This window comes from Kogia breviceps, chromosome 3 (assembly GCF_026419965.1).
Source record: "Kogia breviceps isolate mKogBre1 chromosome 3, mKogBre1 haplotype 1, whole genome shotgun sequence".
In the NCBI taxonomy this organism is placed as follows: Eukaryota; Metazoa; Chordata; class Mammalia; order Artiodactyla; family Physeteridae; genus Kogia; species Kogia breviceps.
The window spans coordinates 3043959-3070238 of NC_081312.1; the positions used below are offsets into that span (position 1 = coordinate 3043959).

The 26280-nt window shown below is 47.1% G+C and overlaps 2 protein-coding genes across 2 annotated transcripts in view; one reads left to right on the plus strand and one right to left on the minus strand.

Moving 5' to 3' along the window:
• Positions 1–12426, minus strand: part of TECPR2 (tectonin beta-propeller repeat containing 2) — a 98390-nt gene extending 85964 nt beyond the window's left edge. Inside the window, exon 1 of the mRNA XM_059058196.2 lies at positions 12270–12426. The gene's annotated coding sequence lies outside the window, so the exon portion shown is untranslated. The remainder of the gene's footprint in view (positions 1–12269) is intronic.
• An 11-nt stretch (positions 12427–12437) lies between these two features.
• On the plus strand, positions 12438–25953 carry CINP (cyclin dependent kinase 2 interacting protein). The gene is made up of 5 exons (XM_059058270.2): positions 12438–12526; positions 16023–16191; positions 18713–18842; positions 24042–24171; positions 25100–25953. The coding sequence occupies exons 1-5, from the start codon at positions 12520–12522 to the stop codon at positions 25300–25302; spliced, it is 639 nt and encodes a 212-aa protein (XP_058914253.1). The 5' UTR covers positions 12438–12519; the 3' UTR covers positions 25303–25953.
• Positions 25954–26280: the final 327 nt, after the last annotated feature.

The following is a 26280-nucleotide window of genomic DNA, read 5'->3' on the forward strand; positions in this document are numbered from 1 at the left end:
CTATCAAATTACCAATGACATTCTTCACAGAATTAGAACAAAAAATTTTACAATTTGTATGGAAACACAAAAGACCCTGAATAGCAAAGCAATCTTGAGAAAGAAAAGCAGAGCTGGAGGAATCAGGCTCTCCAACTTCAAACTATACTACAAAGCTACAGTAATCAAGACAAGTATAGTACTGGCACAAAAACAGAAATATAGATCAATGGTACAGGATAGAAAGCCCAGAGATAAACCCACGCACATATGGTCACCTAATTTAGGACAAAGGAGGCAAGAACATACAGTGGAGAAAAGACAGCCTCTTCCATAAGTAGTGCTGGGAAAACTGCATAGCTACATGTAAAGGAATGAAATTAGAACACTACCTAACACCATACACAAAAATAAACTCAAAATGGATTAAAGACCTAAATATAAGACCAGACACTATAAAACTCTTAGAGGAAAACACAGGAAAAACACACTTTGACATAAACCACAGCAAGATCTTTTTTGACCCACCTCCTAGAGTAAAGGAAATAAAAACAAAAATAAACAAATGGGACTTAATTAAATTTAAAAGCTTTTGCCCAGCAAAGGAAACCATAAACAAGACGAAAAGACAACCCTCAGAATGGGAGAAAATATTTGCAAACAAAGGAACAGACAAAGGATTAATCTCCAAAATATACAAACAGCTCATGGAGCTCAATATCAAAAAAACAAACAACCCAATTGAAAAATGGGCAGAACTAAATAGACATCTCTCCAAGGAGGACATACAGATGGCCAAGGGGCACATGAAAGGATGCTCAAAGTCACTAATTATTAGTGAAATGCAAATCAAAACTACACTGAGGAGACTTCCCTTGCGGCACAGTGGTTAAGAATCCACCTGCCAATGCAGGGGACACAGGCTCGATCTCTGGTCCTGGAAGATCCCACATGCCACGGAGCAACTAAGCCCACGTGCTTAGTTGAACACTGCACTCTAGAGCCCACGCGCCACAACTACTAAGGCCTGCACGCCCTAGAGCCCACGCACTGCAACTACTGAGCCGGTGTGCCTAGAGCCCATGCTCCACAACAAGAGAAACCACCGCAATGAGAAGCCTGCGCACCTCAACAAAGAGTAGCCCCCGCTCGGCAACTAGAGAAAGCCCGTTAGCAGCAACGAAGACCCAACTCAGCCAAAAAACAAACAAACAAAAAACAACTACAATGAGGTTATTACCTCACACCAGTCAGAATGGCCATCATCAAAAAATCTACAGGGCTACCCTGGCGGCGCAGTGGTTAAGAGTCCGCCTGCCAATGCAGGGGACACAGGTTCGATCCTTGGTCCAGGAAGATCTCACATGCCGCAGAGCAACTAAGCCCATGCGCCACAACTACTGAGCCTGCGCTCTAGAGCCTGCAAGCCGCAACTACTGAAGCCCACGCGCCTAGAGCCCATGCTCCACAAGAGAAGCCAGTGCGATGAGAAGCCCATGCACCGCAACAAAGAGCAGCCCCGCTCGCCGCAACCAGAGAAAGCCCGTGGGCAGCAGCAAAGACCCAACTCAGCCAAAAATAAATAAAGTAAATAAATTTATTTTTAAAAAGTCTACAAACAATAAATAGTGGAGAGGGTGTGGAGCAAAGGGAACCCTCTTGCACTGTTGGTGGGAATGTAAATTGATACAGCCACTGTGGAGAACGGTATGGAGATTCCCTAAAAAACTAGAAATAGAACTACCATACGACCCAGCAATCCCACTACTGGGCATATACCCTGAGAAAACCATAACTCAAAAGGACACATGTACCCCAACTGGTTCATTGCAGCACCGTTTACAATAGCCAGGATATTGAAACAACCTAAATGTCCAAAGACAGATGAATGAATAAAGAAGATGTGGTACATGTATACAATGGAATATCACTCAGCCATAAAAGGAATGAAGTTGGGTCATTTGTAGAGATGTGGATGGAGCTAGAGTCTGTTATATGGAGTGAAGTAAGCCAGAAAGAGAAAAACAAATATTGTATATTAACGCATATATGTGGAATCTAGAAAAATGGTACAGATGAACCTATTTGCAGGGCAGGAAGAGAAACGTAGACGTAGAGAATGGACATGTGGACACAGGAGGGGAAGGGGTGGGTGGGACGAACTGGGAGATTAGAATTGACATAAATACACTAACATGCGTAAAACAGACAGCTAGTGGGAACTTGCTATAAAGCACAGGAAGTTCAGCTCGGTGCTCTGTGACGACCTAGATGGGTGGGTTGGGAGGGGGTGGGAGGGAGGCCCCAGAGGGAGAGGATATATGTATACATAAAACTGATTCACTTCATTGTACAGCAGAAACTAACACAATGTTGTAAAGCAATTATATTCTAAATTTTAAAAAACCAGGGCTTCCCTGGTGGCGCAGTGGTTGAGAATCCGCCTGCCGATGCAGGAGACACGGGTTTGTGCCCTGGTCCGGGAAGATCACACATGCCGTGGAGCAACTAAGCCCGTGAGCCATGGCCGCTAGGCCTGCACGTCCGGAGCCTGTGCTCCGCAACGGGAGAGGCCACAACAGTGAGAGGCCCGCGTACAGCAAAAAAAAAAAAAAAAAAAAAAAAAAAACCAAACTTTTATATAAGCTACTGAGGGCCAGCAGGTCACAAGACTTGCTCAAGACCACACGGGCAAGACCTGAATCTAGGCCATTGCCCTTCAAGTCCTCAGCCCTTTCCGAAGGACTCTCTGTCACATGCCCACCCCCTGCTTCTCTTTCTCCACACATCCTCTTCCTCTCCTGTTGATGGCCATCTCTGCCTGGCCCCCTCCACCACTGGTCTGTAAGCCCAAGAGCAGAGGCCACATCCACCTCCCTTATCCCTCTAGCCCCTGGAACCTAGAAAAGGGTCAGGCACATCGGAGGCACTAAGTATTAATTAATTTATTTTTTTATAAACTTATTTATTTTATTTATGTATTTTCGGCTGCATTGGGACTTCGCTGCTGTGCATGGGGTTTCTCTAACTGCGGTGAGCAGGGGCTACTCTTCGTTGCAGTGCACGGGCTTCTCACTGTGGTGGCTTCTTTTTTGTTGTGGAGCACGGGCTCTAGGTGTGCGGGCTCAATAGTTGTGGCTCGCAGGTTCTAGAGCACAGGCTCAGCAGTTGTGGTGCATGGGCTTAGTTGCTCCACAGCATGTGGGATCCTCCCAGACCAGGGCTCGAACCCGTGTCCCCTCCATTGGCAGGCAGACTCTCAACCACTGTACCACCAGGGAAGTCCCACACTAAGTATTTATTGAATAAATGAATGAGTTATAAAAAAGGAAAATCTGCAAGTAAGGAGTGAGTTCAAGAATGGAAAAGAGGGCTTCCCTGGTGGCGCAGTGGTTGAGAGTCCGTCTGCCGATGCAGGGGACACGGGTTCGTGCCCCGGTCCGGGAGGATCCCATATGCCACAGAGCGGCTGGGCCCATGAGCCATGGCTGCTGAGCCTGCGCGTCCGGAGCCTGTGCTCCGCAACGGGAGAGGCCACAACGGTGAGAGGCCTGTGTACTGCAGGAAAAAAAGACAAAAAAACTGAAGAGAACATGCTATATTCATAAACCAAGATTTTCTTAAAGTGTTTTAATTTCCACTTTAGCTGATGAGATCTCCTAGGAAGCAAGCAGAGGTACTAAGCACTTCACAAATGTCAGCTGATATTAATTCCTCCTTTAAAAGTCTTTTTCCTCAAAGTAGCTTTGTCAAATTATGACATTTAGATTTCAAAAACTCATTCCCTTGGGGCCTCCCTGGTGGCGCAGTGGTTGAGAGTCCACAGGCTGATGCAGGGGACACGGGTTCGTGCCCTGGTCCTGGAAGATCCCACATGCCGCGGAGCGGCTGGGCCCGTGAGCCACAACTACCGAGCCTGCGCGTCCGGAGCCTGTGCTCCGCAACAGGAGAGGCCACAACAGTGAGAGGCCCACGTACTGCAAAAACAAACAAACAAACAAAAAAAACCTCATTCCCTTGAACTGATACTATTCACTGAGAGTTCCATAATCTCTACACAGAATGGGCTTTGAGGTTGCAGTCTGGTTAGAAGGGGGCAGAGGACTTGCTTCGAAACTGCACTTGTAAAGCAGGCACACTAGTCTCACTTAGAAAATATGTTTATTTGAGGTGGCTTAGGCAGTATTACAGGATAATATGGAAGGTCAGAGTCTCTAGAACCATTTCCTTGGCACAATCAGTGATCATACAACCAAAAGCAATTTCAAATGTGTAAGAAGGGAGTGCAGGACTCGCTGGCCAAACTCCATTAAAAACTATCATACTTCTGTAGCAGGTAACAGACAGCATAATCAAATTTTGGATCAAAATTATTTAAGCTGAAACCCTAGCATTCATCCATGATTTCTCCCTCTCCCTCACCCCTACAGTAATCCCTAACCTCGTTCCATCAGCTCTATGCCCGAACCTACGTCACAGCTGGCCCCTTCTCACCAACTCTGTGGCCATGCCTGAGATAAATCCAGTACACCTCTCACCTGGACCACTGCATTGTTCTTGTAACAACTGCTCTCCTGCTTCCACACCTGTCCCTGGAATCCAGATTCATACAGAGCAGTCAGAATAAGCTCTCTGACTTCAACAAAATTAAAAACTTTTGTGCTTCGAAGGACACCATCAAGAAAAGTAAAAAGACAACTCAGAGGATGAGAGAAAATACTTGTTAATCATACATCTGACAAGGGACTCGTATCCAGAATACATGAGAAATGCTTAAAACTTAATAATTAAAAGGTAATTTTTAAGTGGGCAACAGATCCGAATAGACATATCTCCCCGGAAGACATACAAATGGCCAATAAGCACATGGAAAGATGCTCAATATCATTAATCATCAGGGAAAATGCAAAACAAAACCACGAGATATCACTTCACACTCACTAGGATGGCTATAATCAAAAAGACAGATAAGTGTTAACACGGATGTGGAGAAACTGGAACCCTCATACATTGTTGGTAGAAAATAAAATGAGGCAGTCACTGGCAGTTCCTCAAAAGGTTAAACATACAGTTACCATATGACCCAGCAATTCTACTCCTAGTTATATACCTAAAAGAAATGAAAACATATGTCTACACAAAAACTTGTATACAGAATTTCATATTACTATTCATAAAAGCCAAAAAGTAAAACCACCCAACTGTCCATCGACTGATGAATGGATAAACAAAACATGGTATATCCATGCAACTGGCTATTATTCAGCAATAAAAAGGAATGCAGTACTGATATGTGCTACAATATGATGAACCTTGAAAACGTTATGCTAAGTGAAAGAAGCCAGACACGAAAGACCACACATTTGCATGATTCCATTTATATGAAATAGCAAATGGCCAGAATAAGCAAATCTATAGACAGAAAGTACAGCAATGATTGCCTGAAGCCGAGAGAAGAGAATGGGGGTGGGGGTAACTGCTAAAGGGTGTGGTGTTTCTTTTTAGGGCGGTATGTCCTACAACTGATTGTTGCATAACTCTGTGAATATACTAAAAAACATTGAATTGTACACCTTGAATGGTTAATATATATGGTATGTGAAATCTCAATGAAGCTATTACCCCAAAGAAACACACACAAAAAAACCCCAAAAACAAAAGGACAAAAAAAGAGAGGAACAATCAGCTCTCCAACATGCATTCATGACACAAACTTCAGTAAACCAGAAACAGAGGGGAACTTCCTCAACCCGCTAAGGAATATCTACAAAAAAAACCCAACAACTAACAACATACTTAATGTTGAGAAACTCAGAGCTTCCCCAACTGGGCTTCCTTGGTGGCACAGTGGTTAAGAATCCACCTGCCAGTGCAGGGGACACGGGTTCGAGCCCTGGTCCAGGAAGATCCCACATGCCGCAGAGCAACTAAGCCCGTGCACCAAAACTGCTGAGCGTGCACTCTAGAGCCCGAGAGCCACAACTACTGAAGCCCGTGCACCTAGAGCCCATGCTCTGCAACGAGAAGGCACCGCAATGAGAAGCCCGTGCACCAAAACGAAGAGTAGCCCCCCCTCAACGCAACTAGAGAAAGCCCGCGTGCAGCAAGGAAGACCCAATGCTGCCAAAAATAAAAAATAAATAATAAATTTTTTAAAAAAAGCTTCCCCAACTAAGATCAGGTACAAAGCAAGGATGTCCCCCTCTCACCACTCCTTTTCAACATTTACTGGAAGTTCCAGCTAATGCAATAAGACAAGGAAATAAAAGGTATACAGATTGGGAAGGAAGAAATAAAACTATGTTTGTGGATGACATGTTCATCTATGTAGAAAATCTGAAAGAATCAATTTAAAAAACTCCTGAAACTAATAGGCAATTATAGCAAGGTTTCAGGATATAAGATTAATATACAAAAATCAATCACTTTCCTATATACCAGCTATGAACAAGTGGAATTTTAAATTAAAAACACAGTATAATTTACAGTTGCATCCCCCCAAACAAAACACCTAGGTATAAATCTAACAAAATATGTAAAGAGCTATACAAGGAAAAGTATAAAACTCACATGTACAAAATCAAAGAACAACTAAATAAATAGAGAGATATCCCATGTTCACAGATAAGAAAATTCAATATTGTTAAGATGTCAATTCTTCCCAACTGGATGTACAGATTCAGTGTAATCCCAATAAGTTATTTTGTGGATACAAAATACAACAAAATAATTCTAAAGTTTGTATAGAGAGACAAAAGACCCAAAATAGCCAACACAATATTGAAGGAGAAAGACAAAGTTAGAGGACTGATACTACCCAACTGCAAAACTTATTATAAAGCATCAGTTATCAAGACAGTGTGGTACTGGCAAAAGAACAAATGGATCAACAGAACAGAAGAGAAAGCCCAGATATGGACCCACATAAATACAGCCAGCTGATCTCTGACAAAGGAGCAAAGGCAATACAATGGAGCAAAGGCAGCCTTTGCAACAAATGGTGGTGGAACAACTGGACATGCACATGTAAAAAAGTGAATATAGGTATAGACTTTTCACAAAAATTAACTCAAAATGGATCACAGGGACTTCCCTGGTGGCACAGTGGTTAAGAATCCACCAGCCAATGCAGGGGACATGGGCTCCATCTCTGGTCCGGGAAGATCCCACATGCCACGGAGTAACTAAGCCCATGAGCCACAACTACTGAAGCCCGCGCACCTAGAGCCCGTCCTCCGCAACAAGAGAGGCCACCGCAATGAGAAGCCCAAGCACCGCAGTGAAGAGTAGGCCCCGCTCAGCAACTAGAGAAAGCCCGTGCGCAGCAACGAAGACCAAAAAAAAAGGATCACAGACCTAAATGTACAGCACAAAAGCTATAAAACTTCTAGAAGGCAATATAGGAGAAAACCTAGATGACCCTGGGTATGGTGATGACATTTTAAATAATATCACCAAAGGCAAGATCCATGGAAGAAGTAACTGATAAGCTAGACTTCATTAAAATTTAAAACTTCTGCTCTACAAAAGACAATGTCAAATGAAGGAGAAGACAAGCCACAGATTGGGAGACAAACTGCAAAACGTACCTATCTGATAAAGGGCTGTTATCCAAAATATACAAAGAACTTTTAAAACTCAACAACCCAATTAAAATATGGGCCAAAGATCTTAATAAACACCTCACCAAAGAAGACATACAGATGTCAAATAAGTCTATGAAAAGACGCTCCACGTCATATGTCATCAGGAGAATGCAAATTAAAACGAGATACCACCACAAACGTAGTAGAAAGGCCAAAACCTGGAACACTGACAACACCAAATGCTGGTAAGAATGTGGAGCAACAGGAACTCTCATTCACTGCTGGTGGGGATGCAAAAGGCAGAGCCGCTTACGAAGACAATTTGAAGGTTTCTTACCAAACTAAACATAATCTTACCATATGATCCAGCAGTTGCAGCCCTTGGTACTTATCTAAAGGAGTTCAAAACTTACGCCCACACAAAACCTGCACCAGGATGTTTACAACATCTTTATTGATAACTGTAAAAATGTGGAAGCAACTAGCACTTTAGTAAGTGAATGAATAAATAAACTCTGGTACATCCAGACACTAGAATATTATTCAGCACTACAAAGAAATGGGCTATCAAACTATCAAAAGACATGGAGGAACTTGAAGTTCACATTACTAAGTGAAAGAAGGCAATCTGAAAAGGCTGCATGCTGTATAATTCCAACTCTGTAACCTTCTGGAAAAGGCAAAGCTATGGAGACAGTAAAAAGATCAGTGTTTGCCAGGGTTTGTGGGGGGGAGGGGAAGAGATAAGTAGGCAGAGCACAGAGGATTTTTAGGGCAATAAAAATACTAACACCATAAAGATGGATACATGTCACTATACATTTGCCCAATCCTACAGAACGCACAACACCAACCCTAAGGTGAACGATGAACTCTGGGTGATCATGCTATATCAGTGCGGGCTCATCAGCTGCAACAAATGCCCCACTCAGGCGGGAGATGCTGATGAAGGGGGAGACTGTGCACGCGGGGGGGGGGGGGGGGGGGGGCAGGGAGTAGACGGGAAATCTCTGTAGCTTCCCCTCAGTTTTGCTGTGAACCTAAAACTGCTCTGAAAAAAAGTGTCTTAAAAAAAAAAAGTTCTTTGAAAGAGAAATGGGTGGCTCTCATACCACTCACCCTATTCAACATTCTACAGTGGTTCCCCAGTAAATACCTTTCTGTGGCCTACAGGCCGTGTGGCCTGACGCCTTCCTGGCTCCCCCATCATCACATCTCCACCTCTGTCCACTCATCCCCCAAGTCTAGCTCCGCTGGCCCATCGTCCCCTCCTCAGGCTTCAGAGCTGACTACTCCCCGTATGATTGTTCCTCTCTGCACACACTAGGCTTCAGAAAGGCCTTCCCCGATCAGATCACTTACAGTATCCATCAGTCCCCTCTTCCTTCCAACATTTCATCTTGTTTATGTCCTTCATAATTCTCATCACAACCTTTAATTACCTTATTTGATAAACAGTTTAACAATCATCTCTCCCATGAGAATGTAAGCAACATAAACCCTCTCTTGTTTACCAATGAAAAGCCTCGAACGTAACAGTATCTTTGGCACGGAGTAGATGTTCGGTAAAGATTTGTTGAATGAATAAATAAAATGCTAACTTCAGGTCTTACTGCAAAAGAATATTCTCAATCCAATCTTTAAAATCAATAATGCTTCCCTGGTCCTGAATATTTCCATTAAAAATATAAAACATCAAAACATTCTTCTCTGAGGCAGGATAATTCTCTCCCCCAGTAGCACCACAATCCCATACACCTGGAAGGTGGGAGCTGCCCTTCACGCTGACTGATAGGCACCCAAATGCCTGACAGGCAGTTCTTAAAAACCGGAGCTATAGGACTAATAACGGTCTAAATCATCCACTTAGTACAACAATCGGCAGTTGCCAGAGCCCCCAGACAACTCTTAAGGGCTCTCTCTCTCCAAAACTCTCTAGGAAGTGACAGTTAGTCACTCCCTGTTGTACAGCCTTTTTTTTTTTTAACATCTTTATTGGAGTGTAATTGCTTTACCATGGTGTGTTAGTTTCTGCTGTATAACAAAGTGAATCAGCTGTACATATACACATATCCCCATATCTCCTCCCTCTTGCGTCTCCCTCCCATACAGTCTATTTTTAAAGTTTGGCTACAACATCCACTGTCCTTCTAAATGTTAAAATCTTATGGCTGAACATAATGAGATGGAGGCAGTCATTTATCTTCCAAGATGGAGTTTTTTCACTTTTCTGATCCCAAGCCCGCTGGCTAGCCAGTGCTCAGAGCCTAAAGCCTAATGACAGCATGTCGCTGAGCAGCTCAACACAGCGGTCTGCATCCAGCTTCATCGCAGGCCACTCTTCCATCCACACACTCCACACTGCAGCCACAGCGAGCTTCCCACCACAGCCCCTGAACACACCAGGAGCTGCGTGTCTTTGCAAAGTCCCTTTCGTTCCTTCCCCATCCCCCATACACATCTTGTAAGAACAAGTTCTCCACAGGAAGCCTTCGGCCTCCCTCAGACACTTCGTTGGTCTTTCTCTGCTTTCACAGAACGCTATGAGGGCAGTTATCCCACGGCACCATCATGATTTGTTCTCTATCTTCCTCAATGGCTTCTTTCTCGTCTTCATCCGCATCCTGTTCATCCACAAATTTGTAGCGCTTCAAAAGACCAACAGGGAGTGTGGTACAGTCAATGCTCAACACATATTTGTTGAATTAATCTCCCTCAAAACACTGTGCCAGAATTCCCCAAGTATGACAGAACAAAATATGAAGTCACTCTACCTCAGTTACGTCCATCATGCAAAAATTCACTGGTCTCTCATGTCTGGATCCAAAGAATACGTTCATTTAAAATCGACACACACTTTGAACAACAACTCACTTCCACCTCAGCAGTTCACAGAGCCATCAACTACTCCCTCTGGATTCTATCGAGCTCCTTGAGCTCCACTATATCTAGAAATCTCTCCATGCCTGACTCCGAAGCTTGTCTTCATTATGTGTGTAACTGTTTCCTCATTTGTTCTTCACTTATTTTAAGTTTAATCAGCTGGTCTCCCTGACGCCTGCTTCCTTCCCTTTCTCCTCAGTAAGTTCCAGGAGCCATTTTGTTCAAATTACATAGAAGCTAATATGAAATGAGACCTTCCTCAAACTTAAAGTGTAATTTCTCTAAGAGAAAACTGAAAACAGATCCAGTAGGAGCCAATCTTCTATTGAAAAAGACAATGTGACAACAAAATAACTGAAACCAAACAAAAGCTACTTACTAGTCACTCCTTCAGAAGAGGACTTTCCTTATCCCCCCCGCCAGTCTTGAAAACTCACAAAGAGCATCCCCTGTATCTATACCTGCTGCTTCTCAAGTGTGAAAGTTCCCTGAGGGCAGGGACTGGGTCTGTCTGGTCCACCACAGCATCCCTAGAAGCTGGTACTGTGGCTGGCATACAAGAGGCCCCAAACAAATAACTATCTGCTGAATGAACCAACAAGAGATGTTGGGGGGGGGGAGCAAGGTCAGAGCTTTATCAAGGTACATTGTAGCTGGGTGAGAGAAGGTACAAAATGCCCTGCAGCCCCTTGCAGGAGTCACTGGTGACCACAAGGGCTACAGTGGCTTTATTCCCAGATTCTGCCCATGCTGGGATCTGGGTTTGGAGATTTCCAGAACTCCTTTCCTTAAAGTTCTCAAGACCCTGGCTACAAGGAGGAAGTCAACCCCAAGGGCAACTGATCACTCCAGCAGATAAGGCGAAGGTGCATCTATGCTGGTACCCCACACTCTGCCAACTGTTAACAGAAGCAACAGAACAGAATAAAACTCCTGAAGCTCAGCGAGAAAGTGAGGAAGAACAAAGCCCAGGGAAGAGAAAAGGAAGTAGGGTATGCGGGTAAGGAGGGCAGGGGCTAGCCTTTATGGAAATGGACCGCGTGCCAGGCACGGCGCTGAGCAATTCACACGCACTGACCCATTTAATCCTTCCACCAAGCCAGAGCTAGAAACTATTACCATCCCTACTTCACTGATGATGAACCTGAAGTTTGGTAAGACATCACTTGCCCTGAGCACACAGCTAGGCCGGGGCAGCGCTGTGAGCAGGGTCTGACTCGAGGGTACCCCACTCTTCAACCTGCACTCACTATTCTGCCTCTGAGGCCTTAAGGCAGGACTGGGAGACGAGTCGTTCATTTATCCATTTAACGAACACTTACTGAGCACCTACTGGGTACCTGCCAAGGCATGGTGCCAGGCGCTGGTGGGCGGATGAAGGGACCGGGGACTGAGAGGGTCGAGGGATACGACGCAGCGTCAATCATAAGACCACGGAGCTCGGCGCCTCGGGCCGGCGGCGCAAAGGGGATGCGAGGGTGCGGCACAGGGAAGGGAAGGCGCGGAAGGGGAGGGGCGAGCGAGCCGGGTCGCGTGGGGCGGAGGGCCCGCGGAAGGCGTCGGCCGACCCGCGACGCCCAGGAGGGGTGGGCGACGACTACTCCCTCGGCGGACTGACAGCTTCTGCCGGGCACACAGCCCGGCGCTTCGTGTGCCATGGTATTCGACCTCGGCCGTCCGGCACGGGCGAGACGGGAGCGAAACGGGCAGTGAGACCCCGAGGCGAGGGAGGGTGGCCCCGGGGCTGAGTGAGCGGCGGCGGGAAGTCCGAGGGAGGGGCGCGGGGCCGGGTGGCGGGGCGGGCGGCGTCGTGAGACTCACCTCACGCTGCAGCCCGTCCGGACTCTTCGGCCCGGCCGGGCCGGAGGAGGCGGGGATGAACTCGGAGCCGCGGGGACTGCCGGGAGCCCGTTCCCTGGGCAACGGGGCACCGACGAGCTGCAGCTGACTCCGCCGGCGGCTAGAGCGGAAGAGCCTCAGGAGGCGGTGGGAGGGACGGATGTGACGTAAAGGACTTCCGGCGTGCGTGGGCGGGGCTCCAGATCTCTTTCCCGGGATCTCTGCGACCAGCATGGAAGGTGCGTGAGAAGGGCAAGTTCCCCCAGGCAGGGAGCGTACCATCGTTATAGTTTAATCTTCGGGCTGGCCTGAGGCCGGAGGCCTCCCAGGTTGAATGGCGGTCCGTCCCTTGCCCCAGCCTAGCCCGCTGGCTCCGATCAGGCTCTGCGGTCGGCCAGGGAGTCAGTTGTGCCGAGCCTCGATTTTTTCATGTGTAGAACGAGATGATGCAAAGGAGTGTCAGCAGATCCTGACACTCAAATTGTAACTGTCGTTATAAATTAGCACCAGCGGAGCACTTTCCCTGAACTCCCCTCAGAATTCCCGGCCACAGAGCTTTGTGCTTGTAATAAAAGCTATCATTCAGCGAGTGCTCACTGTGCGCCAAGTCGTGTTCTAAGTACTTTCAGTGGATCAGCTCGTTTGAGGCGCACAGCGATCCCATGAAGTAACGTCAACAGGTGAAGTCGAGGCTCGGAGGGGATAAGTAACGTAGCCACTATGCTACTGCCCTGCCCTGTGATTGGTAGCTGATCTCTTTCCCAGCTAGACTGTGAGTTTCTTGAAGTCAGAACATTGTTTTTGGTTCCTAAATATGTGCTGGCTATGGGTCAGACACGATGAATCACATGTGGTCCTCGCCCGCAAGGAGCCCCTATTGGGGGAGGGAAACCCTTAGAAGATTATAGTACAGATGGTAAGAGCTTTTTCTCCATTTAACACATTCTGGTCAGCACCTACTACGTGCTGAGATTATGATAGGGACCAAGACAGTCTTAGTCCCTACTCTGGTGGAACTTAACGGTCTATCAAGGAATGTACTAGACACTAAACACTCACACTGGTGAGTGTCATGAATGAAGCTGAATGAAGTACAGGGTGTTCCAGATATATAGTGCAGTGAGTCCTTACCCAACCTGCGGAGCCAGGAGGACTTCTTTGTGGAAGTGACTTTCTAAAAACCTACATCAGATCATGTCACTTCCCAACTCAAAGCTTACTGCTTGCTTTCCATTGCCTTGGAATAAACCCAAACTTCTTATCTTGGCCTATAAGTTTCTAGCTGTCTGACTGTCTCCTCTCTCTCCATTTCATTCTAGCCACACTGGTCTTGTTTTTTTTTCACACTCACCAAGCTCATTCTCACCTTAGGGCCCCTGCTGTTGACTTCTCATCATTCAGGTTTCAGCCTAAATGACAGCATCTCAGGGGTTCATGCTAACACAAGACCCTGTTTTATTTTGTGGCACTTATGATTTAAACTGATGATCATCTAATTGTTATCCACCTCATCTTTGGAAAGTAAGTTCCATGAAAATGGTCCTGGTCTATCTAGTTTAGTCATTTCAGCCTCCACAGCTGGCATAATGTAGGCGCTTGGCAAATATTGGTTAGTTGTATAAGTGAAGAATGAATAGGGGCTTCCCTGGTGGCACAGTGGTTGAGAATCCGCCTGCCGATGCAGGGGACACGGGTTCGTGCCCCGATCTGGGAAGATCCCACATGCTGCAGAGCGGCTGGACCCGTGAGCCATGGCCACTGAGCCTGGGCATCGGGATCCTGTGCTCTGCAAAGGGAGAGGCCACAACAGTGAGAGGCCTGCATACCACAAAAAAAAAAAAAAAAGAATGAATGAAAAATCAATATGACATTTAAAAGTGGAGCTCCTAGGTAACCTAAGGATGGGGGCTGGTTGTCAGGGGAACCAGCCATGTGATTAGAGAGCTGGAACTTTCAGTCCCACCCCCCCAAGCCCCCATCTCCAACAAGGCAAGAGAGGCTGGAGGTTAAATCAGTCACCAGTGGTCAGTCATTTAATCAATCCTGCCCATGTAATGAAGCCTCCATAAAAAAACAAAAGCAAAGGGTTGTGAGAGCTTCCAGGTTGGTGAACAGGTGGAGACGCAGGGAGAGTGGCACTTGGAGAGAGCTTGTCAGCTCTGTACCCCTGCCCACATACGTTACCTATGCATCTCTTCCATCTGGCTCTTCCTAGTAATCTAGTAAGTAAAATGTTTTCTGTGAGCCACTCTAGCAAATTAATCAAACCCTAGGGAGGGGGGGGTCTTTGGAACCTCCAACCTGTAGCCAGTGGGTCAGAAGCACAGGTGACAACCTGGACTCGAGACAGGTATCTAAAGTGGAGGCAGGGGAGGAGGCTTACAGGACTGAGTCATTAACTTGTGGAATCTGATGCCGTTTCCAGATAGATAGTGTCAGAATTGAGTTTATTGCTTGGTGGTAGTGGGAAAAACACGTTGGAGAGGCCCTTGTGGTAATACATCCTATGTTGAATACTTGCCATGTGCCAGGCCCTCACACCTTCACAGCTTTACATATATGTATATGTTTTTTGGGGGTGTTTTTTGGCCGTGCTGTGTGGCGTGTGGGATCTTAGTTTCCCCATCAAACCCGCGCCCCCTGCAGTGGAAGCGTGGAGTCCTAACCACTGGACTGCCAAGGAATTCCCAGCTTCATATATATTATCTGATCTTCACATCAACTCTTTGTAGTAGATATATTTTATCCCCATTTTACAGATAGGCACTTTGAGGCTCTGAGAGGTTAACTTAACCTAAGATTGTACAACTGTCAGTGACAGAGCTGGAATTCAAACCCAGTCATTCTGGTCTTCAGAGTCTAGACTCCAAACTATACCGCCATGTGTGTCCTGGATTCCTTAAGGGGCCTCTCTCAGAATCTGGACCTTATCCTGTGGGCCATGAGACGCCTTTGAAGGATTCTAAGTAGAGAAGAAGAGAGGGCACAGGAGGGCTGGGAGGGCCCAAACAGCCTGAGTGGTCTGGGTGTTGCTTCCCACAGGAGCTGGGATCTGGGTGAGTCCTGGGGTATGGGCAGCGTTAGTCCGAGGAAGGAAAGAGCTTTCTAGCAGAGAGAACTGCACATGCAAAGGACTTTTCAAGAGCTGGCAGTAGTTGATTTTACCTAGAGATGGAGGGGCTTCAAGGTCAGGGTTGAGGTGAGTGTTGAGGCAGAGAAGGAGCCAGGTCCTGAAGGACTTTGGACCTCCTCCTTCATTCCTAGCATGGAGATCGTCACTGCATCTCTGGGGTTCAGCCTTGTCAGTGTGTTGGAGTGATGAGCTCTGGTGACCCACAAAGCTCTGAGCAAACGTCAGGTATCAAAATTCCAGAGACTGGAGAATGGGTGCGGTAAGGCAGGGGCATCGGAGCCTCGTAGCAGGAAGTCACAGCTCCACCTCCTTCCCAACCTTTGAAGGTGGCCAAAGTGCTCAGGGTAAAACTTTGTGGAGCCATTAAGCTTCGAGAGGATTCATATATCTGGTGAGACCTAAAAATGTAGAAACAATTCTGTTTTGTCTTGTTGCAGGGACTTTCACATTTCATCCACACGTCTTCATTTCCACAACGTGTTTTGTCCAGTGGATGTAGTGTTTCCGATAGTTTTACTGTTGCAAATTAGAACAGTTTGGGTTTTCCCCCCAACCGGGGATCATGAATTTCATACTATTATGTTTCTTTTGCTCCCTATCAGCAAAGACTCTTGGAAGTGCAACGCCCAGAAAACCTGTCTTATCTGTCAGTGCAAGGAAAATTAAGGACAATGCAGCCGATTGGCATAATTTAATCCTGAAATGGGAAACCCTCAATGATGGAGGTTTTGCTACCGCAAATAACATTGCCAACCTGAAAATCAGTTTATTGTAAGTACTTACAAAGTGTGCTCTGTGTGCTTCACCCTTAATGATTGGGCAGAAATTTCATGGCAGTCTTTTAGAAGGGGAAGGGTGGTCTCTAGGAACATGGATAAATTATATAAAGCGAAAAAGCAAGTGATAAAATGATGCATGCAAGTATGAACTGTGTGTGTACATTTTAAATGCAAAATTATACTACAAATTGTTCATGGTTACATCTGTATATAAAATTATAAAAATGGATTGGAAGGATACAGACTCAATTCATGACACTGGTATCTTCTAGGAAGAAGTATCACTTTATAATGCTGCATTTTATTTCTGTGGTATTGTGAGTTATAGTAAAAAAATATATATATGTTTGGTCTTTGTCCCTGTACCTGACACACGGCTCTTAAAACCCTTATAATTTCCTTAGAGATATGAGCAATGGGAGAATCTTTTCTTTTTTTTTTGGCGGTACACGGGCCTCTCACTGTTGTGGCCTCTCCCGCTGCGGAGCACAGGCTCTGGACGCGCAGGCTCAGTGGCCATGGCTCACAGGCCCAGCCGCTCCATGGCATATGGAATCTTCCCAGACCAGGGCACGAACCCATGTTCCCTGCATCTGGCAGGCGGACTCTCAACCAGTGCGCCACCAGGGAAGCCTGGGAGAATCTTTAGTTATGCTGAGGTTTGTTCTTTTGTTCTCCAGTTCCTGGAATAGCTCCAGGGTGATAAAGGGGAAAGGAGTCTCCTGTTATCATAACAAGCCCCTCTCTACCACACCTGAGTTTGTGTTAATGAGGAGGCTTCTGGAAAACCCTAAGGAGGGAGGCAGTAACCACGTGACTAGAGTTGGCACTGTCAGGTCCCCCCCCCACTTACCTCTAGGGAGTTGAGAAGGGCTGGAAGTTGAATTAATCACTGATGGCCAATCATTTAATCAATCATGCCTTCATAATGAAGCCTCTGTAAAAACCTAAAAGGACGGGGGTTTGGAGAGCTTCTGGGTTGGGGAACCAGAACGCGTCCACGTGCCTGAAGGGAAATGTACCCCAGACTCCTCAGGGACAGAAGCTCCTTTGCTCAACCTTCCAGACCTTGCCTTGAGTACCTCTTGTCTACAGGTATATGAATAAAGGATATTTGTATCCTTTAATATCCTTTGTAATAAACCGGTAGTCTAGAAAGTAAACTGTTTTCCTGAGTCCTGTGAGCTGGTCTAGCAAATTAATTGAACCCAAGGAGGGGGTCATGGGAACTTCCAATTGACAGCTGGTCCGTCCTAAGCACAGGTAGCAACCTGAACTTGTGATTGCTGTCTGAAGTTGAGACGGGGACAGTCTTGTGGGACAGAGCCCTTCACCTGTGGGATCTGATGCTGTCTCTGGTAGACAGTATCAGGATTGAGTTACATTGTAAGACACCCAGCTGGTGTCCGGAGAACCTGAGAATTGCTTGGTGTGGAGAACCGCGCCCCCCCCCTTTGATGACCAGCTGTCAGAAGTAGAGAGGGGTATTCAGAGCAGAGGAGACACACAGGAGCATGTTTTCCCTTAGCGAGTTCTTCTAAAAAGACAAAGGAGTTAGGAAAAAAACTGTTGGCAGTTGCCAATTGTAATTGGAAGATTTGCTTTCCTGTTCTTGCACTTTCCCATATATATGTTTTTGTTCTTTTTAATCAGCTTTGCTTATGGAAGGCCTCAAAAAATGTAAGCAAGACTCAAGCTTGTTCCTACCCACGAGAATAGTAAAATGCAAAAGATTTCTATGATCTGAAGAGAAACATAAGTATGGATCTATATATGTGTAGTTTTAATCTCTCAAAGTTGTACTTAGATATTTGTATATCTTTGTCTACCGGCCAGGCTCTAGCGTTAACTTTCTGGCCTGGGCCGCCGGCTCTTTGCAATTCTTTCAAACACATCGCACGCATCGGCCCTCTGCCACCTCTTCCTGCTCTGCAAGTTCCATGAAACAGTTCTTACCTTACTGCATAAGATGCTCTCTGATATCTGCTATTCTAATGTTTAATTTTTTCCCTTAAATTTATTTATTTATTTATTTGGCCGCGCCGCACGGCAGGTGGGATCTTAGTTCCCCGACCAGGGATCCAACCCATGTCCCCTGCAGTGGAAGCACAGAGTTTTAACCACTGGACCCCCAGGGAGGTCCCCAATTTTGTTCCTTAATTGTTGGTCGTGGCCCCACTAGGTTAATTTCAGGCGCTGTGGGCCACAGCCTTCCGTTCACAAAGCGCATCCCTAGCTGGTGGACTCGGAGGAAATGATCCATGTCCTGCGCCCTGAGGATGCCACGGGGCTGGATTGAATTGACTGGTTCTAGGGCAGAATTGAGTGGCAGATGGGCATGTCCGTTGTATATATATAAATAACATGTAAACGTGATGACGTGAAATGACGCCAATGGAAAAAGTCGATGAGGACATAAGTACGTGTACGTTGAGTTTTCGAGGGCGCATCACAAGGCAATGAGGCGGGCCTGTGGGGTGCATTTTGTTCCCACTCTTTTCCATCTTGTCCAGGAGCAAAGACGCGATAGGACTAGAGAGCAGCAGCCTGGCTTCTGATGAGAACGCAGAAAAGGAGCATCCAAACTACAGCAGGGAGCTCGAGACGCTGTGCGAGGGGCTGCAGACCACCCTGGACGCTCTGGTGAGGGGCGGGGGTCCCCGCGTGTCGCGCTGGCACGAGCGCCTCGCGGCGTTCCACGTGGCTGGTCGTGCTTTCCTTCACCAAGCTTTCCTTTTTCCTCCCTCAACCTCCTCTGTCGCTCTCTCTCACTCTACGCGTCCCATAAATCTTGTTTCCCAAGAGGTCGTCCTAGACCTTGGTTCTTTTGGTCCTGCGTGTTGCCAGGGCAATTTCAGCCACTCCCAGGCTCCACCGCAAGTGGGTCAGGCTTTGGGGACCCTGCAGGCACTCTCACCTCTACTCGGCGACAATACAGAGGCAAGTGGGTGTGGCTGTGTCACCATAAAACTCTATTTATGGATGCTGAACTTTGCATTTCAGATAATTTTCATGTGTCACGAAATATTCTGCTTTTGATTTTTTTTTTTTTTTTTTTCAACCACTTGAAAATGTAAAACCCATTCTTGGCTCAAGCAACACACAGAAATAGGCTTTGAGCTGGATTGGGCCTGTGAGCCTTGATCTCGCACATAAGAGATGCTCTTATATGTTTGTTTAACTAAAGTCTGGATGTCAGTACCCACCATGCTGGCCACCGCATGTGCACAAAACACCTCATCTCAACCAGACACAGGGATAAGGTTTTGCACATCTTTGAACTAACTACCTAAAGCTTCCCACAAACATAGGAAGTCTGTATAGTTTAACCTTTCCTGATGGAAAGGTTGCTAATGTTTTACGTGCTTCCTTGCCTTTTTAAACCGAATATGTCAAATATAATTGTACTTCTTCAAGACACCACTTATTCAAAGTTAGGGTTCCACGTATTATGAGGCAGACTATAGGTTTAAGAGTTTTTCAGGAAAGAAGCACTGCCCTTTTAAACATCACATCCATTGTAAGATGTAATGGTTTCTGAAACATTCAAATGAGAAAAATAAGTCGTGCATTGAGAACATTTTGGTGATTTAGGCTTTTCTTTGATTGAAATGCAATACTGTCTTCAGGATATTGTGCCGTGTGTGGGGCTATTTGTCTCCGCTAAATAAATGATTAGGTTTTTGCAGTTGTCCCATCTGTTTGGTAATGCTGCCTTCTGGTTGTGCTGTGATAAGAAACACTTGCCCCCCCCCCCACTGCCCAGGCTCTCCACCTGGTGCTCAAGCGGGAACAAGACAGGCCTGGGTCATCAGTCACTTTGTTTTAAGCCCCACTCACAGGAAGGCTGGAGGATAAGGTTTGTGGGCGCGGTGTTTTCTTTGTTTTATCTCCAGGTTCACAGCTGTGTCTCCAGTAGTTGAGTTCTAGACCTAGACTTCTGGACCAGTAGAGAATTAACACAGGCAGAGTAATCAATCGAAATTTCCAGAACAACCCAGTTGAAAACTGACCACTTGTATGTTTTTTTTCCCCAAATTAACCCATTTGATTATGGCAAGTGGTTCTGTTTGGACCAAGCATGGGCACACATATTGCTTGAAAGAGAAGAAACTGAATGGCTAAGTTCCTATATTGAAATATTTTATTTATTTATTTCCTGGTCACACTTAGCTTTTTTTAAAATTAATTAATTAATCTATTTATTTATTTTTGGCTGCGTTGGGTCTTCGTTGCTGCGCGCAGGCTTTTCTCTAGTTGCTGAGAGTGGGGGCTACTCTTCGTTGTGGTGCGCGGGCTTCTCACTGCGGTGGCTTCTTGTTGCAGAGCCCTAGGCGCGCGGGCTTCAGTAGTTGTGGCACGCAGGCTCAGTAGTCGTGGCTCGCAGGCTCTAGAGCGCAGGCTCAGTAGTTGTGGCGCACGGGCTTAGTTGCTCCGTGGCATGTGGGATCTTTCTGGACCAGGGCTCGAACCCGTGTCCCTTGCATTGGCAGGCAGATTCTTAACAACTGTGCCACCAGGTAAGTCCCACACTTAGCTTTTAATTGTCAGTTTTTGTCGTTGTTTCACTGAAGTATAGTCGATTTCCAATGTTGTGTCAGTTTCTGGTGTACAGCAAAGTGATTCAGTTAGACATATAAATACATATCCTTTCTCATATCCTTTTCCTTTATGTTTTATTATGGGATATTGACTGTAGTTCCCTGCGTATACTGAAATGCTTTAAACAGCCAACAAGGTTAAACACACCATGCTGGGCTCTGTCGTTTGTCGTTAGATGTGGCCACACTCCCACCAGAACCTCTTCATCCGTGACCTTCCATCTTCCTTTCTGGCATAAAATATTTCACAGAATCCCCAAACTGGGTGACAATGAGAAACACTTGTGACATATACTAATGTGACCTTTATAAAACGTGAAAACCCTGGGAAGGATTTTGTCCCTAAATGCCATTTGGCTTTTTCTTTAGTTCACAAGTCCTCATTTATAACTCTACACATACGCACACCTCGCTAGGGAAGAGCATCTGCGCGGGACGAGGGGGAAGAGACATCTCGCCTTCCCTTTCAGGCACGTCAGGAGTGATGACCGGGTTTCCTTGTCCATCCTTGGCTCCCCCCATTCTTAAGTGGCTGTCTGCTACCACGGGGCCCCCTCCTCAGTCCCACTGACCCGCGCGGAGGAGGGACGGCCTGGGAGGATGTTAGGAGGTAGAGTCAAGGTCCAGAACATCCAGCCAGCGTCTTGATGGACTGAGCAGTAACGGGCGGCACGTCCTGTCCCTGATCCCTCCACCTACGGCACGGGTCCAGGGTGAGGGGCCGTGGCCTGGCAGGGCAGCTGAAAGCGGCCGCAAGGTTTTGGGTGACTGCGTGCCCATAGTGACCTGAGTTCCCAAGGCCCTCAGGCAAGGCCTGGGCTGACCACGGGCGCTCGTTGTCAGGCCCCAAAGTTCCGCTCCAGTGAATTTATGCTATTTCGAAGTGGTTTGAGGGACTTCCCTGGCGGTCCAGTGGTTAAGACTCTGCACTTTCACTGCCGGGGGTCGGGGAACTAAGATCCCTCAAGCCGTACAGTGTGGCCAAAATATAAAGTAAAATAAAGTGATTTGAGAGTTAGTTCTCATTCTTAGGTTCAAAACCAATGTTGATGTTATAAGGATATTGATATTATCTTTCCTATTTTCCTCCATCCTTTAGAGAGAATGGTTTCCCAGACTTGACTTTGTCTTGAATCTGACATCGGTAGAGGGTGGAGGCACCCTTTGTCCCTAAGCAGGACGAACATCTCGAGGTGTGGGCTGCTGGCTTTGGGAGGGGACGTGGAGCTGAGAGTGTGTCCAGCTGCTGTCACTTTAGCGCTGCCCGTGCGTGGGACTTTGGTATCGTCATTGATGCATGAGCCCTAGAATGGGGCTGGCACCTCTGGCCCGGCAGTGTCAAGCCTCCAGGATTTTCTTGGCTCTCCAGACCTTTATCAGCTTTTCTTAGCATTAGGTGGAGCTGCTTCAGGACACAGAGGAGAGAGCTTAGGATTGGGTGTCAAGAGACTTGGGGTCGGAAAGCGTGGTGTCGAGTCCTGGCCTCGTCCTTCCCTAGCTCAGCAACCTTGAGAACTTTCCCACCTGTGGTACGGAAATGATGAGTCCTGCCTCTTGGGGTTGGGTCGAGTGAAATATCGAACCTGGAAAGATTTGGGAAAGGACTCTAGTCCTTTAAAAATTAATGTTTGCTAAATTTAGTGCCTGCCTCTTCAGATGTAATTGGAGGGTGGTTGAAGGACTAAGTGCAAGGAATGAAGATTTGACGATTTATATATCTTTGCTTATACGCCCGGTGTACAGAAAGCTAACTCCATACTTAGGAACTAGACTTGTGGTCTTAGTAGACCCATGCTACTGATATCTGCAATCTTTGTTACTTCACCCATTTGTTTTACTTAACAAGCCCTTACGTAGCTCCGACCAGGGGCTCCACAAGTACTAACTTAGTCCCCCGACCCCCCGTGGAAGCAGGCACTTTGTGCTGCAGCGCGGAGCCTGGCGTACACTGAGGCACCGTCCATGTCACGTCCTCACCATTTCCTTCCTGTGTGAAGTGTGTAGGGCTGCCTTTCGTTGTTAGCATTTTATAAACAAGGAAACAAGCCTCAAAGAGGTTTCAGTAAACTGGAAACAGAGCAGCACTCTGTGGGGCTCCTGGGCACGGAAGCCTTTCCGTCCCCCTTTCTTGTTTGTAGACAAGACTCCAGCCTCCATGACCTTCCCTGAGTTCCAAAGGGCGCAGGTTCAAACAGTTGCTGAGCAAAGGAAGAGCAGCCAAGAAACCACCTGAGGCAAGATTAAAGGGACCAGAGAAGCTCATCAAGACTAGGAGACCAGATTAAAGGGGTGCAGGCCCCACACACACACTCCAATCTTATCAGCAACCCCACCCTTGAACTGTTGCTATAAAACCCCTCATCAAATCCTCCCGGGTTGGGGACACAGTTTTTCAGGGCAGGAGCCCGCTGTGTCCCCCTTTACCTGGCCAAGCAAGCTATTCTCTTCTACTTCACCCAAAACTCTGTCTCCGAGATTTCACTTGACACTGGTGCACAGAGGCCGAGCTTTTGGCATTAAACTCAAAGGCAGTTCATAGGAGTCAGAAATGAGGGACTTCCCTGGTGGCGCAGTGGTTAAGAATCCGCCTGCCAGTGCAGGGGACACGGGTTTGATCCCTGGTGTCCAGGAAGATCCCACATGCCGCGGAGCAACTAAGCCCACGTGCCACAGCTACTGAGCCTGCGCTCTAGAGCCCGCGAGCCACAACTACTGAGCCGGCGGGCCTAGATCCTGTGCTCCGCAACAAGAGAAGCCACTGCAATGAGAAGTCTGCGCACGGCAGTGAAGAGTAGCCCCCGCACACAGCAACAAAGACCCAACGCAGCCAAAGATTAATTAATTAATTTTTAAAAAAAGAGTCAGAAATGAGCTCATTTAATGCCTCTTCTCCTCTCATCCTGTAAAAGTGAGAGCCTGCCTTGCCACCCCTCCAGGTCTTTGGTGCTAAAAAAATTAGTGATGTTCAGAAATCTTAATGAAGCGGGACCCAGCAAGCTTCCTCTTCTCCAGCACTGGAGATGTAGGCTTTATTACTGAAGTAATCCAAATGAGTGAAATTGTAGCAACTGTCAGTCTCCTTCTCCCTGGAAATTTGCTGCACATGGAGTTAATGGTGTTGGATCATTGGACTTACGATCTCAACAGACTTACATTTCTTAGCTTTGAAATCTTAAGAGTTATTGAATCTAAGACAGGATTTCAAATAATAATCTCACATTCTAAATTAATACCTTTTCAGACCAAAATACAGATGAAAATGGAAAAGCTGTCTTCCACTACCAAGGGGATTTGTGAACTAGAAGATTACCATTACAGGGAGGAGAGAAAACGGCCCCTCCTGTTCCACACGTGGCCCACAGCCTATTTTTGTAAGTAGTTCTTTCTGCATTGATTTTCAAGGGTAGGTTATGAGAGCATTTGGTGTCATTTAGATCTGGCCCTCTAAGAAGCTGACAGCCTTTGAAATTCAATTGAAGAGGATCCATTGGGAAGGAAGGAGATGAGGACATCTTAGAGGAGTGTTTCTTCTTGACTTTAATTACCTACTAATCAGCAAAGAATATTAAATGTAATTAGAGACCCATGAAGCAAGTTGCCATTATTAGCCCTTTAAGGCCAATGAGTAGAATGCACTTTGCCTCCTCTGTAGAGGCAGAAATCTTGTTTTTGTTTTTCAAGAAGGATGGGTTTTTGCTTTTTGTTTTGTTTCATTTTAAAAGTACATGGTGGGGGGTCACTTCAGCCTGCCCCATGGAAGGAGACTGCTGGAAAAACAAACTCCATTACTTAAATAAGCTGTGAGGTAAAGGCTGTTTTTCTGCTTTATTAGTTTCAAAGAAGGACTAAGCTATTTGATGTTGCTCTGAGACTTAAATAAGGCAGAAAATCACCTAATGTAATGTGTTTATTGAGCGTTGCCGGTTTGAGGTCAGTCTGCTATGCAGAGTGATCGCCAGTTCCTAAGAGTCCAGTGGAAAAGGTAACAGGTTCTTCTTAATTTCATGACACTTATTTGCCACGTTATCTGATTCTAATCTGCACTGGCTGGAGCCCTTCTTCCTCTTGTGCTGTCGCAGACTCTAGCTTTTAAGGAGGAGCTTTGCAAAGTCCCTGGCTGTCCAGTGGTTAAGACTCAGTGCTTTCACTTCGGAGGGTGCGGGTTCCATCCCGGGTCTGGGAATTAAGGTCCCGCAAGCTGCAGAGCGTGGCCAAAAAAAAGAAAAAGTGGCGGGTCGTCCCCAGTCAAGGGAACCCCCTTGAATGCCACTGTTCAAGGACGGCTCGCGTTCCTTTCAGACGAGGTCTCCCGCAAGCTCTCCGACATGTACGGCCGGGAGCTCCGCCTGAAGCGCACTGTCGTGGAGCAGCTGGCGCACACGGCCGACCGTGACCTGGCCCTGAGCTACCTGTCCATGTGGCTGCACCAGCCCTACGTGGAGGGCGACAGCAGGCTGCTTCTGGAAAGCATGCTGCTTGAAACCGGGCACCGAGCGCTGTGACCTCCCAGCGTGGCTCCGCGCTCCTCCAGAGGGCTCTGGACCTCAGCTTCTGCAGCTCCCAGGGCGGACGGCCTTTCGGGTGGGCCCTGGGCCGCACCTCGGGATCACGGCCCCTGCCTCACCCCGGGATCACGGCCCCTGCTGCACCCCGATCACGGCCCCTGCCGCACCCCGATCACGGCCCCTGCCGCACCCCGGGATCACGGCCCCTGCCGCACCCCGATCACGGCCCCTGCCACACCCCGATCACGGCCCCTGCCGTACCCCGATCACGGCCCCTGTCGCATCCCGATCACGGCCCCTGCCGCACCCCGGGATCCCGGCCCCTGCCTCACCCCGGGATCACGACCCCTGCTGCACCCCGGGATCACGGCCCCTGCCTCACCCCGGGATCACGGCCCCTGCCGCATCCCGGGATCACGGCCCCTGTTGCACCCCGGGATCACGACCCCTGCCGCACCCCGATCACGGCCCTGTGCTCTGGCGCAGCCACCCACTGACCTTAGTTAGGATCCTCCAGACCTGATCATTTCACCAGCTGTCTGCGGTTATCACTGCTGCCTGCCGTCCACCACTCAGCGTCATCTGCACCTTTTGCGTATGTGTCACTACGAAGACTTCTGCCGGAAATAAATGAGCTCCTCAACAGAATGACTAAGTGATCTTGTTTTTGTAAATTAGGTGTATTTTACATAGATTACATTTATGTAGAAAATCCCTGGTTTAAAATTTTTGCGTGTTGTTTAAACTGTGGGACCGTATTAGTTTTGTAATCACAACTAATCCTTAAAGTACTGTAGAGTCACTGAGCAAAGACCAGCATCATGGAAATGAAAACTGGCTACCAAAAACTTAGCCCTAGTTTTGTACTGAGGCTGTGACAGGCCAAGTGAAGTGTCTTCCATGTCATTGTCCGGGCATAAATCCTATAGTTTGGCAATATTTGCAACCAGATATCCGAGGTCAGTCCTGCCATTG